Genomic DNA, 19,499 nt, shown 5'->3' with positions numbered 1-19,499 from the left:
GAAGAGCATTGATGCCTACCACGAAACATAGTAACCACAAGCGGAGAAGTAGTCTACTACAAATTATAAGGTAAGCAAAATCGATGTCGAAGATAGAGTAAAGTCAGACTTTGGCATACTCCTTACGGTAGTTGAAGTTGGGTGACGCAGATGGACAAATTTATCATTTGTATGTCAAGGGCACTGTTTCTTCTTCTTTCCATCACAAACTTAAATGACCTTACCGTTTCCTCAAACGCTGTTGTGGGTGCCCAGCAAAATTAGCTGTAAACACAGCTTACGAATGGTAACTTGTTCAATCGCGCATGCCATTTGACGGTGTTAGATATTAACACACTACTAACAGTGACCGACAATGAACAGCGAACAACGAAAGTATTTCTACTTAATTGTGTGAGGTAAGAAACACTTACAGGCAGCGTTGCCATCCTCTATATATCGGATTGAGACTTGCACTAGATATCTGCTTGTAGCTCCAAAGATTCTACACTACCAGTATTACGAAATGATCTAAATTTAAAGATGGAAGTCCATTATTGGTATCTGTTGACAACTAGGTACTTAAGTTGGCCGAAAGGTCGACAGCGAATGTCTCATCTAGACAACGGCAAAAGAGATATAAATAGCCACTGCCAAGGTAAATAAGCCTCGTGTAATGACAGTTTTTAAAGGCTTTCATGTTTCGTTTAAATTATTTATCTACTAGCCTTATATAAATCTTACCCTTTTTTAAAGCGGATACACTAAGCACCCCCTTAATATTCTAACACCTGCAAAGACAGAATGAGCATTTGCAGTCAGAGACGCGCCCAGTGTTATGCCGAACATAGTTATAAAAAGGGTCAGACTGTATTTTATAAGTGCTTAGAGATCCTAAAAAGGCATCAGGTTGAATTTGGAGATACAGAAAACACTTCATCCGCAATCTCCCGTACGCCATGGCATCTTGTACCGACACCCTGGTCTTTCCAAGCAACTATGAAAGCAACGGCTCACCCGCGATTATCTCCCCCTCTGCTGGATCTACATCGATCAAAGATGCAACTTCATATACCCAGTTAGCGATAATGACACGTTCGCTGCAGCGTGATCTTGCTCGTATTGGCGTTACAAAAGACAGCAGAGTTGCACTTGTATTGCCGAACGGATTAGAATTTGCGGTTACACTTCTGGCAATCATACGCCAGCGCGGTATTGCGGCCCCACTAAACCCACAGTACACGCAAAGCGAGTTCAGGGATCTCTTCTCCCAGATGAAACTCGATTTGGTGGTGATGCTACCCGAAGCTCGGGGCCCAGGTGATAGCTCATATATGACCGATCCAGCTTTCCTAGCAGCACAGCGGCTGGGAGTGCACGTAGCATTGTGCTACAAAACGAGTACACTGCAAGACGGAGGTGAACAGATTCTGGAACTCGCCCTGAGGCCTCATGAAATCACCAATAGCCACTGCACACCTGTCGCTGTTGACGCCGGAGCGGCAATCTTCTCAAGAGATGAGGTGCTACCTGGAGACAAAGTTGTCATGCTCTCGACAAGCGGGACCACAGGTGCACCCAAGTTGGTCCTACTTAGTCACACCAATCTTCTCACTGCTATGCGCATTATTATTGGCAACCATCAGCTCTCGTCCAGTGATAGAACCATGATAATTACGCCGCTCTATCATATCATTGGTCTCTGTGGCTCTTTACTTGCTACGCTGTTCTCGGGAGGCTGCGCCGTTATTCCAAATTCGCTACCGGGCGCCTTCTGGCAGCGATGTTCTGATTACGGCATCACATGGTTTCATGCCGTGCCGACTCTTCATCGACTGCTTCTAAACTTCCCGCGACCTGGTGGTCGTGTCTCTCCACATCTGAGGTTTATCAGATGTGGAGGTAGCGAGATCTCTCCGGATTTATATGAGCGCTTGGTCGCGTTGGGCCCGCCATTGCTGGAAGTTTACGGCATGACTGAGACCGCTCCTGCAATATTCTGCAACCGCTTGAAAGATGGCAATATGAGACGCAGAAGCCATTTTCCCATTCCTGATGCCGTAGATGTGATGATATTGCCATCTACTGCACTGGCACCAGGGCCTAACGTTGAGGAAGCCTCGATTACTACGCTGACTAAAGTCCCTGGTATTATAGGGGAGGTTTGTGTGCTCGGCCAAAATGTTATGGAAGGATATGTGGAAAACCCTCAGGCCAATAGTGAGGCTTTTCTTCCCAACGGATATTTTCGCACCGGCGATCTTGGCACCATTGAGCCCGGTGGCTACCTAAAATTGGTTGGAAGAAAGAAAGAGGTCATCAATAAAGGCGGAGAGAAAATTGGTCCTGCCGAGATTGAGCACGTAGCCTTGTCTCACGAGCTAGTTTCAGGGGCCGCGTGCTTTCGTATTGCTGACAACATGTACGGCGATGAGATTGGTGAGCAAATATCGATTTACTGTCGAATCCTGTTATCTGGCGCTAACAAATATTTTACTTCACAAGGACTCGCCGTGTCTTTGGCATCACACAGAGTGGGACATCCGCTGGTTGCGTCGGAATTAAAGAGCCACATTGCTCAACATTTAACACAGTTCAAAGTTCCTCAAAAGGTAAACATCCACGAGACTATTATTCATCTATTACACCATCTTGTAGAATCGGAGCTGACTCATACACGGCCTAGATTATATTCATTGACATTATCCCATATACCCCAACGGGGAAGCCGATGAGAACTCAACTATCCCAGCAATTTGCGAAAGGACTGCTCTAAACTTCATTTGCCAAAAAAAAAAAAAAAAAAGTTTTTCGCCTCTAGACAGGGCCATTGGTGGAACAAAGATAGACGCGAGGGAATGCTGACAATCTAACCAGAGAAAGTGATATAGTCATTACACGGGCCGCTTAGCATCACGGAAGTGTTTCTAATTTAAACATGATACTACACCTGCGCAGTTAACGATGCCTCTTCTATATAGGTAACTAATATGTCCTTGAGATAGTTTATAAGAGCCGGGTGGATTTTATGGCTGTTAACTTTGAAAAGTAAGATTGCATATCAATACCAACAGAGTATTAAGTAAGCACAGCAAGGGTTACTGTTCTTAGTCCTGGTTCTAGAAGACAAATGCCTGAAACCTTTAATTGAAACGTGATAATCATTAAATTGGGAATAGCAGTGTTGTGCCGAGGGCTTGGCGTTTGTCTGATCGAGCAACAAGAGATTAATGATAAGCACCTCTGAAATTTGTTACCAAACTCTTGATATGAGATTGGTAATTTACCTTCGAGGATATCATCCTTTTGCTGGTTGTTTCGGTCATTTAGGAGATCTTTTGTGCCATTGTCATATGTATGAACTTGTGCTTGTGTCATATAGGCAGACTCTTTGAAACGCCGAGTTGCTAGTGCTTAGGCAGTGTTATAAGTATAGTGGCAGTGCTGCGAATATACAAGGATCTTTTAAACAGGGAGTGTTCCTTCGCCGCTGATATACAGTGTAGGTAACATGATAAAGACCTTGTATGTCCAAGTCAACAAGGTCTTTTGCGGAGGCATCCTAACTATACCCACCTTTGTAGCAACAAAATCTGACATCTACCATGTACCTGGAAAAGGATCGAGAGCCCTGCTAGCGTTTTCAACCGACCAATTCATCCAAATTGCCTGTCTAAATCTGGACGAAAATAATTACCTGCCGCCTCCCTATAGCTAGTAACATAATGCTTGCTTTACCTGACCAAATTGTTTCATGTATAATGTCTTCCGTAATCTTTGTCAGGAAATATGGAGGCATCGTCGGCGAACTTGTTCCATACCAACGCACGGGTAGATTATTTCACTGGAATAACACATCGGACGCTAGCATCTACAGCTTATTTACCTGTAATATTACGATCGCTTGTAAGATCGGTAATGACATGGGAAGCATATCTGACGCAGACGCAATATCGTGATGATGCTTGACATGTGACTACTCACCCCTTACTTTGCCTAATCTCCAACCTTCATTCTGAAGCTTTTTCTGTTATTTAAGTGGCGATAAATCATCCCCTATATTTTTTTTGTATATATAAAAGCGAGGCAAGAGTACGTTAGGAATCCATTGCATCTCAAGTTTTGACCTGTTTTGCTAGCGGCAAAGATCTTGACATATTGAACTTCGCCAATTTGCAGCAGTGCAAAAGAATCCAGATGACGTCTATCGATAATTTGCGCCAGGTATGGGCAGATGTCCTCGGCATTGAAACTGATAAATTTGCGGATAACGATAATTTCATGACCTGTACGTAACCCTGGAGGTAGCCAGCCATCTTATAACAGCCCAGAAGGTTCAAAGAAATGCTAACTGGCTACTTGAAGTGGGGGGTAATTCAGTAAGCTGAAAAATTTCCATAATGGACAAATCGCAGCTGCTAATTCGGCCCAGATCAAAGCTATTCAGTTTCTAGGCGAAATCGCGTCTTTTATCGAAACAATCGACTTGGCCACTTTTCTTAACAGTAAGGCAGTGCTGAACACAGACGAATCGCTTCTTTTCGAGAATGCTGACCATTGTTTGTGATGAATTAGATGCAACGTTTAAAAATGTGTGGGACACTATCAGTGCGTATCAGCAAAGCACAGATGGTGGGACTGCGAAGAAAAATACACGTATCGGGTCGATCGAAACGATAGAAAGCGTCGCTGCTGATAGTATGGTTGGCATAAGCTCTGGCCAACTTGCTTCAGCCCTGGAACGAGTTGGGGTCGCAGAAGATAGCGTTACGCAAGTTGCGCCCGTGAGCTCTATTCAAGGCACGTCCATCGAATTATGCACGCTCGAGTATATGCTCACACAGAGTCATGATTGGACAATAGTCAAAAAGAGACTTGCTAACACCGTTTCTTATAGAGTTCTTTTTACATCATCAACAGAATGGCGGCACAGGATGTATTAACTACATATACGAAGTTGAAGGGCCCAATCTGAAACAAGGCTTGAAGCAATTCACATACCTGCTGGAAATGAAAAATCCAATCTTTCGTACCACTATCATCGGTATAGGCGAAAATAAATTTGCACTGGCCTTGCTTAAAGAAACAGCGTCGCATTGGTCTTATCCTTCCAGCCTTCAGTCTCTCCTTGAAAGCACAACTGCTCAGAAGCTTCAGCTGGGCGCGCCAGCCGCGCGATACGCTCTTGTTCTTGGAGATGCAGCCCACCAAGGCCGCAACTTTTTCGCAATCTCTTTATATCATACTCATTGCGATGCTTTCACGCGCTTTCTCATCGACAAAGAAATATCGCGAATCCTGCAATCCCCGGTCAAATATGCAGAAGCCCAGAATATCGAACGCCCGTGGTTTGGCGCCTTTGTCAAACATCAGCATCTCATTGCACCGCAGGAAGAGGTCATGAAATTCTGGGAGAATTATTTGCGTGGTGCGAATGTGGCCAACATCCATCCACTTGACCAAGCCGTGGTTAGCGGCAGTGTCGAGAATGTTTTAAAAGACATGCTTCCAGTTCCATTTAGCCATCCCCAGCCCAACGGCGATGCGCCAAGGAACCCAACACAGGTCATCCTCGCCGCATGGGCAATGGCCCTGGCAAAACTATCAGGACACCGAGACATCACGTTTGGCCTCTGCCGCCACGGAAGATCTTCCAATACATTTGCCGACGTGTGGCGTGTCATGGGGCCTTTGGTCAATGCGGTACCCTTTCGAATATCCGTACAGAGCAAGCAGGAGCCTATAACGGAGCTACTACAGCGAGTCCAAGATGACATTACCACCACAACCAAGTGGGAGCAAGGGTTTGCTCCTGGTGTAGTCCCCAGCGCCGATGGGCGGCCTTGGGTTCAGTCTTTTGTCAACTTGAGATCCGAGTTGAACAAATCCAAGGATGTGTGCGACACAGATGCCAGCGATTCAGATGTAACCAAGATTGTCCCCAGGCCAGATCTGGATCATTTCAATACTGACTACCACTGGGCTGTCATATTGATGGTTAAACGGCAACGCAATCAATACGAGGTTTCAATGCTGTATAACTCATCACTTATTGACCACAAACGAGCAAACACTCTATTCGCCGACTTCAAGTCGCTTATGACTACGCTGGAGGCTGGCGTTGGAACGAACGTGGGAAGTTTGCTAGATCAGCCCTAAACGGCATTCTAATATGACATCAGTAATGGATAAGGAGAATGTTATGTTATGTGATATTAAAGACCCGGTGACATTGAGTTATATCTTGAAAGTGGCTTACATTAGAAGGCGTATGTGTTTAAACAGAAAGCATTATAGAAATTACATTATTAATAGAGTGAAAAATGATATAAATAAAATATAGTTTCTGCTATCCAAGTCATCTAGCCTAGTATTTTTCCCCTATTAGGGTTAACATCTATTGCATCAAATGCTTCTGCAAAAACTTGACTTCAATATCCATCTGTGTTTTCTTTGCACCTCCATACATGTAACCTGCGAAATCGAATGGCTCAATCTTATAGAATTCCTTTGGTTCGTTGGCTGTCGCGTATGCTTCCTCATGGGGCTCAGCAGGGAGATCCCCACTAGGAGCTACGTATAAGAGAGGAGTAGGCGCAACTCTTGGTAAGTATGCTTGGAATTCATTAATAAAATTGTAATAGGCGCTTTCCAGGGTGACTTTGTTTTCCCAGTCAACATCTTTGCCGTCAGTAATCGTCTGAAGAAATTTGTAGAACTCAAACAGCGGAGGCCCTGGCAGCAGTACTTTTGGCGGGTTTGTGGAGGCTTCTTCGGCAGTTGAAGGGAATAACTGGATGTATTCCTGTTTTCTTGTAGATTTTTCTGAAAACTCGGTCACCGCTGCTCTCGATTGCTCTAGCAATCCAGGAGGATAGAATTGCGCATCCATGGCTCCTGATAGGCCTGGAACCTGCAAGATGACAGCCTTAACTCTTGGATCAACTGCCGTTTCTCGGATGGCAATCCCTCCACCATGACCACCCCCGACTTTTAGTACGTTAGTATTTATACACGACCATCAAATATTGCTTTTTGTTTTCTTTTTTCTTTTTTCTTTTTTTTTTCGGGGGGGCAAAATAGACGTTGGCACTTACGGAGAGCGATACGATTTGCGTCCACTTCTGGCGTTAATGATGTTGCGTACGTCACAGCATCGAAAACGTCCTCTGACTGCTTCTCAAAATTAATGTGTTGCCTTGGCAGTCCGTCGCTTTTGCCGAATGTTCGCGGATCATAAGTTAATGTGGCAAATCCACCATTGTTAAAAACCTTCGATTGCGTATTCATCAAGTGTGCACTTGTTACGCCAAACTATTTATATGTTAGTAAGGCCAATCTTTGTAGTTGCTCTAGATGTAGCCATACTGGGGAAATCATAATAAGCAGCGGCGCATTTGGCTTGTCCATCAAGGTGAGTTGTCCCCTCAAGGTAAGGCCGTCCCGAGTTTGGAACCCGATACTCTTAGTGACAGGCATAGTGCTGTTGTTATATGTAGATGTCGTACTTTCGTTATTGAATAGGATAAATATGCTGTTGCAGAAGCTAAATTGTCTAGATATTGAAGTAAGCCGTGATTTCTGTCTGTGCGCTATTAATCATTGAGATACACGCTGACTTTCTGTCTGTTGCTGTTGGAGGTTATACGAGAGTATATATGTTGTTTTAGCAGCCTAAGAAACTGGATTTGTTTCCAAATCGCTGCGTTTGATTGCTGCCAATTATTAATGATAGAAGGAATAAGCTTGTCTTGATGTAACGGCCTCTTGTTAAATGATGTCGCATTGTTCGGAATAATTGTAAGCATTGTGTTTTGGATTTCGAAGCATGCATTCGCGCAGGAGGTAATACATCGAAATGCCATCTTTAGGTGCGCAACACTACAGTAGAGATTATGAATCCTATTCCCCCCTTAAGCTAGAGCACTGCTAGTAGGTGTGTAAGTTTTTAGTGGATAACAAATGAGGGACAGCCACTAAAGTAAGATTTAAGCAACGATATGTGAACATCACTTTGCATTATCGGACAAGCCAATGCTATCGTGGACGATACACTTGTACAATGGTGATAATATAATGGATAAGAGTAGAATGCAACAAGCTCTAGTGATACCTTCATTTTCATACAGGACACCGTCTCTCATGTACACATATTACTGTTGGTGCGCAAACGTATCGGGTGTGATACATTTACTTATGGATATCGCGCTCTGCTCGCCGTGCAATTTTAAAAAGAAATTGCTATCCTGATATTTGGCTCTATCAAAGATTCACTCCGAGTACTTTCAGATTTTAGACAAGAATTAACAAATCTTAAGACATCTATCAGCGCTTCTTCCTCATCGAATCTCGACATTATTTGCCCACGGATCTCGGCGCATCCTAAGACTGTTACCCACGTAACTCAAGTCTTCGTAACCTATCGCAATCGCGCTCAAGATATTAACATTTCCTTGAAGCCCCAATTCACGCTGTAAGAGCTCTGGATATCCCGCAACACTAGCCATATAACAGGCTTCAACCCCTTGTGCTCGAAGGGCAAGTGTGAAATTTTGCATCCAGAACCCAGAACTTATCAAATCATACTTGGAGAGTCTGTTGTCCATATACACGATTGCTGCTGCTTGAGCTCCATAGAACTGGAAATTCTCTGCCAATGCAGCTTGTCTCTTCTCATGATCATCCCGACCAATGGCCAGAAGCTTCCCATATAGCTCTGCGCCAAAGTTCTCTTTGTGATGCATATAATCATGAGGTGTGTCGGGTATATTAGGCCATCCTTCGTGCCATGCGTCTGACAGAGCCCTTTTGAGATTGTCTAATGGCTTGCCAGTTAATATTATCGCTCGCCAAGGCTGCAGGTTGTTGTTTGATGCGGTTAACTGAGCTAACGCCAACGACTTTTGTAATATCTCAGGAGATATCTTTTTAGGTAAAAACCGCCGGACAGAGTGACGGCCATCAATCAATTGGCCGAGCGAGGTCAGAAGGGGAGACTCGGGCTCTGTAGCGGACATTGTCGGGAATAGTAGATAGAGAGTATCGTGTGTAATTATTTCAGCAGAATGTGCGACTTTGATCAATGCAAGAAAGCAAAGTTGGGTTGGGCTTTGCCGTCCTAGATAGCTGAATGGCCCTCGAGAGTATGCCGCCTGAATGGTAGTGAAAAAGTGCATTAATAATTCACTCGCACTCAAATCATTAAAAATGTGAGGTTGCTAGCAAAAGCATTAACGAACGCCGCATTACATTCCTTGACATTTCTTGGATGGTGTACATGGCGCAGTTTACGGCAATGGTGAGCGATCCCAATTCTTTTAAGGGTCAATTGATTAGGAATATTTCCAAAGCCAGCGCAGAGGGTGGCTACAGAGCCTTAGCCTCTCCGTGCCTATCGTGAAGTTGCCATCTACTCGAATTTAGCTAAGCCGAATGTAATGATTCCAACAAGCTCAGGGCTATGTGGTGATATATGCAGATGCCACAAGAAACAGAAGCTTTGTATATCAACTACAGTTATGCGCTCTTTCCCCCCGCAATGATTGCCATCCATGTTTATCTTGCGCCTGTGTAAATCTCTAAGGTGCGGTACAGATATAGACAAGCTGTACCTATGCAGATATCTAGGTAATCATCTTCACGCACCATCCCGCTTTCTAATGACGACTCGTCTTTTTGTTAGCAAACATGAAGTGATATACGATTTGCCGCTTCCGTAACCTCTGAAGGCAAAAAAGCTCACTGGAGAACTGTAGGAACCGTTACAAAAACCCTCAGCGCTGTCTAGTACATAAGGTAAGTACCTCTAGCAGTTGTTGGTTCGACTACGGGGAAATGGCACAGAGCTCTGGGTCTAGCCTGAAATGTCTGCTAGCTCTGCGCCAATGTTATGGACGCCCTTGCTGTACATTTTGTTCTTAGTGACGGCCTGTGCATTCGCTGAAATCGACTCTCTTCCTTCCTTCGTAGAGACGTCGGCATGGCCTCTCTAATCTGGCAGATCAGATCACTCCAGCGTCTTTGAACCCGTACAATGTCCGGTTTTGCATTATGCGCTCGTCCCGCGCTACTTAGAAGTAGCCACCAACCCCTCCGCACATATACGAGTACAGTGCATTCAAGTTATAGCACTGAATCGTCATCTCCATTGTCAGGAGAGTCCCATCGCCCTACTTCAAGTATGTCTGTAACCAACGCAAAGCCAAACCTCCAAGCTATACGGTTCGATTCACTAATGGTATCTTGTTTTCCATTGTCCTTATAGGTAGTGCCTGCATCACAAAGCCTGCCTCCTTGCGTCTAATGCCACTTGGCGGCTCGATTACATATGGCGTTGGTTCCTCTGACAAAAATGGCTACCGGAAATTCCTCTACGATATGCTCACTACGGACGGTCATACCGTGGAAATGGTAGGGTCGCGAAAATCCGGCGCGATGCCTAATAACCGGAACGAAGGATGGCGGGGATTTACGATTGATCAGATCGACCGAAAAGCACGTATATCCATACCTCTCCAAATGCCCAATCTCGTAACCATCAACGCTGGCTCCAACGATTGTCTACAAGATTTGGACATTGGACAAATCGGGAATCGCATCAGTGGGTTACTGGAGTACATTTGGAGCACATGCCCAGGCTCTACGGTTATCTTGTCTACACTCCTCCTGAACTCGGACACCTTGACTGAGCAGCGAATAGTACAGGCAAATGCACAGTTTCAAGAATTAGCTTTACAAAAATACAAAGAGCACAAGAGGATAGTCCTCGTAGATATGCATGGCGCAGATGGGCCTAACGCTGATGAGCTGGTTGACGGAACGCACCCAAATGATTCGGCATATCGAAAAATGGCTAGCATATGGCATAGAGGCTTTCATGAGGCTGTCTCGAAAGGGTTTCTCCAGGCATCCATTACGAGCAAAGGTCGAACTTGATAAACAGTATAGCTGTGGGGGTCATATATTAATTACCAAGGGCAGAGTTTCTGCTCTTAATAAACATTCAGATGCTAACACAGTCCTAGCTGTAAGAGCATTCTAATGATACTAATTTTATCGGATCAGTAGTTGTGTAGCGTAGTAGACATTTGTTCGATTCCAGAATAAGCAGGTTGACCCGGGGGGGTTGCGTTTGCTTAAGCCTAGTTTCTATGATCTACTACCGACACAAAACAATACTCGAAAAGCCAGCATTTGCATCCGTAACAAGATAATATTTGGCTTCAGGAGAGGTATTTCATAAGGACCTAATAGGTACATAACAATAGCGCCGGCAGAACATATTCTATCACGAAGGTAGGGTATTGTTCCAGATGCTGCTCACTGTAACACGGCCCTCCCAGCCAGGGCTTGATCCACGAACACTGTATCCAACCGTTTTGCTTTGGCCCTGTCGAAGCCAGAAACCATTATCTTCAAACGTGACGATGGCGCTCGAATCGCTCGGGTCCAGTGCGATCCATGTGAATGCACTGACGCCCTTCTCAGCAGTGACAGTGAAGCCATTCTCCTCTTGACGGATTGATAACTCTGGATCAACCAGCTTAGCTTTACTGAGAGGTGTAGCTGTGTAATAATTGGAGTGGGTATAAGTCTTAGTGCCCTGAGCATTAGGTGGTGTCCCGGTAGCGGTAATGTTGGCGATCAGGACGGCATTGGCAGCTGGCAGACTGCCGTTGCCTGTCAGTTGAGGTATATTCATGCTTGCCAAAATTGTTGAGTTGACTGGCCCGACTGTGAATTTTTGCGCTTCGACAGATAAGTTGGCTGACCCAACTGGTTTGCCATCATAGCCGATCCATTCCCAACTGGCCTCACCCGAGACATCACTCCATAAATCGGAAATCGCATATATATCCAGTATGCCTGTAGTGACATTGAATACTGGGGCAATGATAACAGGTTGGAATATGTCTTTTGTCGCATAAAAGTTGACCTTCCATCGACCGTCGTACTCCCTGCTTGACCATGTCGGCGCTTGCCAGATATCGTTAAGCTGCCAATACAATGAACCTAGCTGCCGATGAGGCATACCCGTACCGGCACGATAATATTGAATCTTGGTGTGATAAAAATCAGCCTGGAAAACTTGGGTGGTATGGCACCAAGCAGAAAAATTGGCGACGGGGTCGGTTTTCATGGGCTTTGGATACCACAGCTGAACGCCCAGTGTCATCTCGCCCATTCCTCTGAGAGGGTCAGCCGTATTCGTGGTAGTAAGGCTGCCGGGTGGGTAGTGGTGGTTTCGCAAGACGGTCATGGTTGAATTAAAGGTGAGCTGGTCGTCGGGAATGGCCTCACGCCAAGTCTCGATGCTGGGCATGGAATGGAAACCAAACTCATTGGCGAATCGACCAGCAACATAATGATTAATGTCCCACGCATCGGCTGCGTTATAATCGTAAAAATCGCTGTCTCCGTACAAGTAACCAGGCGTGGTATTGTAGAGGCGATCAACAAAGGGAATCGGCAAACTAAAGTTGAGTTCCAAGTAGCCGTTGTTGGTGCTGCAGGGCATATAGCTGATGCTCCGAGAGTTGCCATAGACGGCAGGTAGCAATGTGTTGAGAAATAGCTCTAGATACTCGCCCAGGTAGCGTTCATACTGATCCGGAGCTTGAGACTTCACAGCAGGTAGCTCATCCTTCTCCATTTCGTTTCCACCGGCCCAGAGTGCCAAAGACGGATGGTGGTTGGCGCGGCGCACTTGATAGACAGCCTCCTGGCGGACATTTTCAAGAAAGGCTGGCGCGACTGGATACAAAGAAACACTGAATTCGAACTCGCACCAGAGCAGAATTCCCATCTCATCGGCCAGATCGTACATGAAGTCAGGTGAGTAAGCACCACTGGACCAGACGCGCAGCATGTTCTGATTAGCGTCGACAACATCAGAGAGGATCTCCTGTATGTGCTCAGGTGTGACACGCGGCCAGAAAGGGTCTGGAGGAACAAAGTTGCTGCCTTTGGCATAAAAGGTGTGCCCGTTGATTTCGAAGTGGACTGCGCTCCAAATTAGTTGAGCTGGCACATATGATGCGCATGGGAACAAGAGCAGATGGTGACATACAATTGCTACCATTAATGATTCCTTGGGAAAGCTGTAAGTCGCTAATAGGCTCCATGTTGAGTACTATAGTCCTAAAGCCCATTCGCTTGGTGACAGCGGCAATGTTCTTTTGGCTTGAGATGATCTCGACGCTCACGTTATAGAGCTTCTGCGCACCGAGGCCATTGGGCCACCAGAGCTCGTACTCAGAAGCGTCGAGAGTCGCAATGCCGGTGATGACGTCGCCTCCATTCTCAATGTTACTAAGATTCCCACTGCTCACCTGTTTTTGAGTGTCCAAGTCCACAATTGAGTATCTCAGGTATGCTTCAGGAGGGATGTTTCCGACAACATCCACGCTCGCATTAAAAACCCAGTCTGCCGTCTGATCTGGTGGCAAATTGTTCAATTGGCCATGTCGGTATAAATCGAACGCCGAATTCTTAACGTATACAGATTCCGGTCCATCAAGCTGGACGAGGTATGCAGGCTGCCAAATGCCCGCAGGAGAAAAGGCTGGGCCCCAGTCCCTACAGATGGCGTCAGCTATATAAGAACTCGGCATGGGTAAGAGTCAACACACCATCCAAAATCAGACTGCTCCTTCCGAATAAACTGTCTGTTGGGAATCTCATAAACCTCATCAATGCCGTTTGGCCATGTCTCCTGCCCGGGTTCCGCTGCAATGGTTGCCGAGATATTGGGTGCAGCGCCAAATCTGACAACAAGCTGAGGTTGCTGGTCTTGGCAGGATGCCAGAGCTTCGGAGATATTGAAAACCCACTGACGAAATTGGTTGTCAGCGTTGGCAATCTGGTTTCCGCAGAAGTCGATGGCAGCGTAGGTATCAAGCCCGTTGAAGACGAGGTAGCTGGTCAGGTTCTTGGGGTTTTGCCTGCGGTTGGTCAGATCCTGTACGTGCAGCACATTGGTCGCAGTATGCTGATCGTACAGTCCATTGATGTCACTGGTATATGTCCAGTTGTTGAAGCCAACCCAGCGGAGATTGAAATCGTTTAATCCGATCAAACTGTGATGATTGTCATGTCAGTTATACTATACTCTGGCGTTCAGGCCTCTGGCATGACATACGGATCACTAATAATGTTCGCCGCGTAGAGGTCGACGTGGGCGTGTGATGGGACCTTCCCAGGAACGGAGATATTGGGGAAATTTGGGCTTGTAAGAGTCCACTGCTGCGTTGAGAGATCTAAAACATTGTATGATGCTTTTGCAACCTGAGCCAACAGCACGCCAGTTGTGCCAACGGCCCGTGTGTATGAAGACAGCCCCATGATGTACCTTAACGACCCGTATCGATAGCCTTCGGCTTATCTCTGAGGGGTAGGCGGCACTTCAAAGATGAACAGATGTAGTGTTTTTACAAAACAACGATAGAAGACAAGCTCTTATACCAACTGCAAGCGATGTTGGCGAGCTCTAAACGCGATACTGCATGGTGGCAGATGACATCAAGTATCCTCCTCTAAACTTAAATTGCCATCACAACTTGGCATTAGGCCTTGTGACCAAGCATTTATCCCAGTGACCGTGTCCCTACTGCTTTTCCAATTGGCAGTTAGGCAACCATACTCTGGATGATCGGCAAGAAACAGGCCCATTTGAGGTCGTATCAGAAGGTGGTACGTGTATGCATGACAGTTGTTAGTAACCTGGGAAGAAGAGCAGCATGAACTTTAGAGCACAAAACAACTGCAGTAGCTAAAAGTAAAACGCTACTATATGCACTCAGCTCAACGCTCATGATATCGCAAGCCCTTCTTTAGACTGCTCGAAGCCACGCATCAAAAGACCAAGCTTCAAGGAAACTCACCAACAGCACTGCAGAGAACCTGGTGACGCAGCTGGTTGGCTTGGCCGTAGCGTTGAAATGCGGGGTGTTGCAGTGAACTTTTAGGCTTGCATTGATACTGCGGGGTGCGACAATCGGACCCGGGTTAGCCTTAGCCGAGGAGGCCAAGAAGCGCCATCCAGAACACAGCTTGTGGTGTGCTTAGAGGTGACGGTATCGTGTTCGGTTGGAGTTGACATGGCCGACTACTGAGTGATTATTAGGTAATTGACAATTGGAATAGCATGATGTAAGGCCATTCTTCTTGGAGCACGGGCTTGTTAGTCTATTATCCATGCCTGTTTCTAAGGTGTTCAGCATCCTAAGCTACAACTACACATACAATCATTGTCCTACCAATTTACTTGCGCCTTGCGAAAAGTGGCGAGGATTACATAGAAGATCTAGTGTATTATTGGTAACAGCTCTTCTCATGTTCAAGAATTTTCGCATCATATCGCAAAAGCACATTTTTAAGGCTATGATAGTACAAGAGTGTTGAATTCAGAAAAAATGAAAGTCTAAACAGATCCACGCTCTATCAAAAGCCAACAATTTAATTACAACTCAGCAATTGCTTGCTTGACGACCACATCAAGGTTCTCCTTCGGCAGACCATATTTCTCCAGATCGATAGCCTTGTCTTCGTAGTTGCCACCTTTGAAGCCTTGGAAAAACTTGGCGAATAGTCTATACCACTCTGCGTAGCCATCACCTTGTCGTATCTTCGGCTCAGCTTCTGCAATCACCTGTGCAGCATCCCTCTCTCTAATATCCCAGTCTGCGTCCTGTGTTCCCGTGGCCCGCTTAACAGCTTCAAAGATATCTCGCTGCGAGAGCTCAAAAGATGAATAATAGTAAGATTTGTTTTTGTACTGAGCCAACTCTGTCTCTGGCAGGCTGAGAAGTGCAGCAATGACCTCTCCAGACCGAGAGACAGTCGTCGTCGAAACTTTAGCCTCAGCGTTCTTAAACAATTCCACCTTTCGGTCTTTAACGTCGATGCCCCAGAGACCGATCTGAATGTTCACATCCAGCCAAAAGTTGACTATCACTGCAATCCAGCTGCTCACTCCCAGCTCTTCAACGAGTCTGCGTCTCGCTACTTTTGGTGCCATCATAGAATGCTCATTCTCAACTTCTGGAGCATCAACACCAAACTCTGTTGGCAGGATATATGGAACTCCCGCCTTGGCAGCTGCGCGTACAAATAGGTCTCCAAGATCCATATTAGGAATCGGGACAATTACGACGACCGCATCTTGACCCCGGAGAGCGTCCACAAGGAAAGACTCATCCTCAAATGATCCTCTCTTCACAAGTACTTCCGATGGAAAGTTGCTTGTTGACTCGTTGCGCTGAATTGCGGTGATGGTATGAACACCTTTGGATAGTAGTGCCTTGAGAGTCGGCTTGCCAAGATGGCCACTGGCCCCGACAATGGCAATTTTTCGACCCGTAATCGCACGCTCCATTATATTTCAAGATTTGGATTTAGAAATTGTGATGTGAATGTTGAAATTTGCAGTTATCCTGTTGATGTTTGGTCTTTTCAAAGTCCAATAACCAGCCTATTTATATACCTATTCACCAGTCCTCCATCAAGCATGACATCATATATGAACATTAAGAAATACTATCACGCAAGCCGGTGACTAATTGATGATGAATAATTCCATTCACATCTTCCGTATACTCTAGGTCTAAACAGTGTTCTGTGTACGCATGTAGCGGAGTATGCGAAGAACCGGCTCGTCAATAGTGATAACGCTAATTATTCACAGTGGTATAATACACGCTTAAAGTTAAAAAAATGCTAAGTCATTCATTTGAACTGTCTCCAAGTACCGAGATCAATCAACATTACTATGAATTTCATTGCTACCTTTCCGGAGCGCTACGCTGAAGATTTCAAGATTGTATTAAAAATGGTTGAGGATAGAAGCATTGTTGTCTGTATTTGTCAAACGAATTATATAATCGCAGACCTCTTGATTCCAAGTGAGTGGCAATGGCATGATCAACGATAGCTATTCAAGGCCGGCACGAAAAGGACAGTCTAGAAATTCGCTCCAATAGAAGTTTCACTATTTTTCGGAGATTGATACTAAACTATGTCCGACGCCCAGTAGCAGAGTGGCGTGCACAGAAGAGCCAATTTGATGACCAACGAATCTCCCTTTCTGGTCTAGCATGGCGAATATAATGGCTGATTAATGGCTAAAGTTCCACCCTCCTAAATAGTACGTCTAGATGCAGACTATTTGCCGATTACTACGTACTACCTACATGCTCGTGGTTTGTACTCTGTAGACTTAGCTTGCGAATGTGTGATGTTGAGGGATGCATAAACCTATCTCAATAATTATCTATAACTACGTACATATCTATATATATGTCGCTCTGTCTCCCATCTCATGGCAACTCTTGCATGCAATCAACTTTTTCGATATACAGATTCTCAGCATATACAACAGTATCTCAACATATATTTCTTGAAATCACATATTTGCACTAGTCTTCAATCTCAATCAAATCTTATACAACTCCATTACTGACACTCGACCTTGTTGCAAAGTATCCGCTCCACGTTGCAAAGATGTCTTTCACTTTTACGCACCACAATCCAGAAATGCAGCTGGAGAAAAAGCGCACGGCCCTTGTTCTTACAGACATTCAAAATGAATTTTTCCTCGAAACTGGAAGCTATTATCATATGATCGCGGACAAGTTGAAAGAGCTTAACGTCTTTGATCATATCGAGGATCTTTTGAAGTGCGCGAAAGAGAACGATTATTATGTCCTCCACTCGCCTCATTACTATTATCCATCTGATCATCAGTGGAATGCTCCAAACAATACAATTACAGACTACCTCGTAAAGCTTCCCAAAGGCTTTGTTGGTCGGAAAGACCCCGTCGATTTGGAAGGCTTTCATGGCTCAGGTGCCGACTACCCTGAGCGACTGAAGAAATACCTTATGGATGGAAAGACAGGAAACACGTCTCCTCATAAAGGCTTGTCGTGTCTTTCAAATGATCTAATTAGGCAGCTACGTATGCGACGCGTTGAGAAGGTGATTATGGCAGGCCCCGTGGGGAATCTGTGTCTAGAGAATCATGTGCGCGACATTGTCGAGGCCGGTTTCGAGGTTGCGATTGTACGTGATGCCATTGCCGCTGGTCAAAATGATGAGGGCGACGGTTATCAAGCTGCGATGGTGAATTTCCGTTACATTGCCAACGCGATTTGGACTACAGAAGACACTGTCAAGCGAATGGAGGCGGCGGCGGCGGCGGACAAGCAGTAACGCGCTTTTAAATATAAGTAGTATAATTAGACCAATCCAATTCATATTCAACTTGACATAACACATTGATCCCCAGTATTATTCGTTGATCTAGATGTTTTGTACCTTGTATCGCACTATTACTACACATACCACTCACTTTCCATCTTGCTTCATTGTGAAGTGAGAGTCATCAATCGATAAATAAGATTCCTCTAGGAGCACTAACGATTGGTAGGAAGCACAGGACACTTGGTTATAACTGCTAGCCGCCTCACGCTACTTGCTACGTGATTCACAGGTTGGAAAGGTTGGAAAGCTTGAATTACCCCCCATGCCAATTCTTCGAGAGAAAAGTCTACGTTGCTAGAGGGGTGTGATCGAGCTGGGTGAAAACCTGGTTTTTACATATACAGTGGGATATAAACGCCAAGATTCAAGGTTTTATACATCGCTTCATGGCGAACAGTTTTACATAGCTATATATAGGTATGTAATTTAGGGTAGCAGCGATATGAGAGTTCATATGCCGCGAGTAACGTCTACTGTTAGTGTAACTAGGTACCATAAGTGCCAATACTCACTTCGGTAAGAGATATAGTCACTTCATTCTTGCCACGTGGTCTATTCAAACATCTATTCTATGTCATCCAGCATGTCTTAGACTTAATCATCCAATACTAGGTGCGAAGATTTTCGCATTCAATCATGCTGTGGAGCCACGAGAAAAAGAGTGGAAATAGTATCTTTCCAACGTTTGTTAAAGCATTTGCCTAAAGGGAACATCAACTCGGTCGATAAGCCAAATAAGCCTTTTTGTTCCCGAAATAATAATGTCGTGCTCCAATAGTTCTCTACGAATGTTCGCGCCGACAACTAATCTCTAAGCAGCTAGGCTATAAGCTGAGCCTGAATAGTAATCACTAGGCGGGAAAAGCCGCATTTCACCGCTAGCGCATGTTAAGGGGCTGAGTTATCATATCAGCCTGGTCTCCGTTCCTGTTCCAACGGCATTATGATACATGTAGCCATATGCTCGTTATTCGTATTATCCTTAGTCGTTAATTGGATCAGCAGTTTGTAAGCATTGCTGCTGATGTATGTGGCTTTTATGATGCGCGCTGTCCTAAGCCTACATCTTACAGCTGAACTTTGTCAATCCGAGTCTCTGAATTCTGGTAGCAATAGGGCATAAAGCCCGGGAGCTTTACGACATTAGGGATTTGATTCCATATGCGACTATTATCTTACCTGATTGAGATATCCATGGTATGAGGTTAGCTGTAATTCGGTGTTTTAAAACCCCCGATTGGCAACTCACCAGGAAATGC

At 45.2% G+C, this 19,499-nt stretch overlaps 7 protein-coding genes across 7 annotated transcripts; 3 read left to right on the top strand and 4 right to left on the bottom strand.

Moving 5' to 3' along the window:
- Positions 1-938: 938 nt before the first annotated feature.
- On the top strand, positions 939-6,138 carry TGAM01_v208107 (hypothetical protein; the record flags this gene model as incomplete). Its single annotated transcript, XM_024550251.1, has 5 exons — positions 939-2,418; positions 2,485-2,591; positions 4,412-4,484; positions 4,555-4,824; positions 4,877-6,138. 5 exons carry the CDS (start codon positions 939-941, stop codon positions 6,136-6,138), a joined length of 3,192 nt encoding a protein of 1,063 aa, XP_024405021.1.
- A 203-nt stretch (positions 6,139-6,341) lies between these two features.
- TGAM01_v208106 (hypothetical protein) lies at positions 6,342-7,458 on the bottom strand (the record flags this gene model as incomplete). Its single annotated transcript, XM_024550250.1, has 4 exons — positions 6,342-6,360; positions 6,405-6,969; positions 7,077-7,293; positions 7,348-7,458. 4 exons carry the CDS (start codon positions 7,456-7,458, stop codon positions 6,342-6,344), a joined length of 912 nt encoding a protein of 303 aa, XP_024405020.1.
- An 860-nt stretch (positions 7,459-8,318) lies between these two features.
- Positions 8,319-8,996, bottom strand: TGAM01_v208105 (hypothetical protein; the record flags this gene model as incomplete). The annotated part of the gene is made up of 1 exon (XM_018809262.1): positions 8,319-8,996. One exon carries the CDS (start codon positions 8,994-8,996, stop codon positions 8,319-8,321), a length of 678 nt encoding a protein of 225 aa, XP_018657530.1.
- Positions 8,997-10,012: 1,016 nt separating this feature from the next.
- TGAM01_v208104 (hypothetical protein) lies at positions 10,013-10,914 on the top strand (the record flags this gene model as incomplete). Its single annotated transcript, XM_024550249.1, has 2 exons — positions 10,013-10,157; positions 10,244-10,914. The coding sequence occupies 2 exons, from the start codon at positions 10,013-10,015 to the stop codon at positions 10,912-10,914; spliced, it is 816 nt and encodes a 271-aa protein (XP_024405019.1).
- Positions 10,915-11,266: 352 nt separating this feature from the next.
- Positions 11,267-14,322, bottom strand: TGAM01_v208103 (beta-mannosidase; the record flags this gene model as incomplete). The annotated part of the gene is made up of 4 exons (XM_018809261.1): positions 11,267-12,981; positions 13,049-13,557; positions 13,611-14,057; positions 14,120-14,322. The coding sequence occupies 4 exons, from the start codon at positions 14,320-14,322 to the stop codon at positions 11,267-11,269; spliced, it is 2,874 nt and encodes a 957-aa protein (XP_018657529.1).
- A 1,117-nt stretch (positions 14,323-15,439) lies between these two features.
- On the bottom strand, positions 15,440-16,354 carry TGAM01_v208102 (hypothetical protein; the record flags this gene model as incomplete). The annotated part of the gene is made up of 1 exon (XM_018809260.1): positions 15,440-16,354. One exon carries the CDS (start codon positions 16,352-16,354, stop codon positions 15,440-15,442), a length of 915 nt encoding a protein of 304 aa, XP_018657528.1.
- Positions 16,355-17,478: 1,124 nt separating this feature from the next.
- Positions 17,479-18,189, top strand: TGAM01_v208101 (hypothetical protein; the record flags this gene model as incomplete). Its single annotated transcript, XM_018809259.1, has 1 exon — positions 17,479-18,189. The coding sequence occupies one exon, from the start codon at positions 17,479-17,481 to the stop codon at positions 18,187-18,189; it is 711 nt and encodes a 236-aa protein (XP_018657527.1).
- Between the last annotated feature and the right edge of the window lie 1,310 nt (positions 18,190-19,499).

This window comes from Trichoderma gamsii (assembly GCF_001481775.2).
Source record: "Trichoderma gamsii strain T6085 chromosome Unknown Scaffold_32.2, whole genome shotgun sequence".
Lineage (NCBI taxonomy): Eukaryota > Fungi > Ascomycota > Sordariomycetes > Hypocreales > Hypocreaceae > Trichoderma > Trichoderma gamsii.
This window is presented reverse-complemented; position numbering and strand designations above follow the sequence as displayed.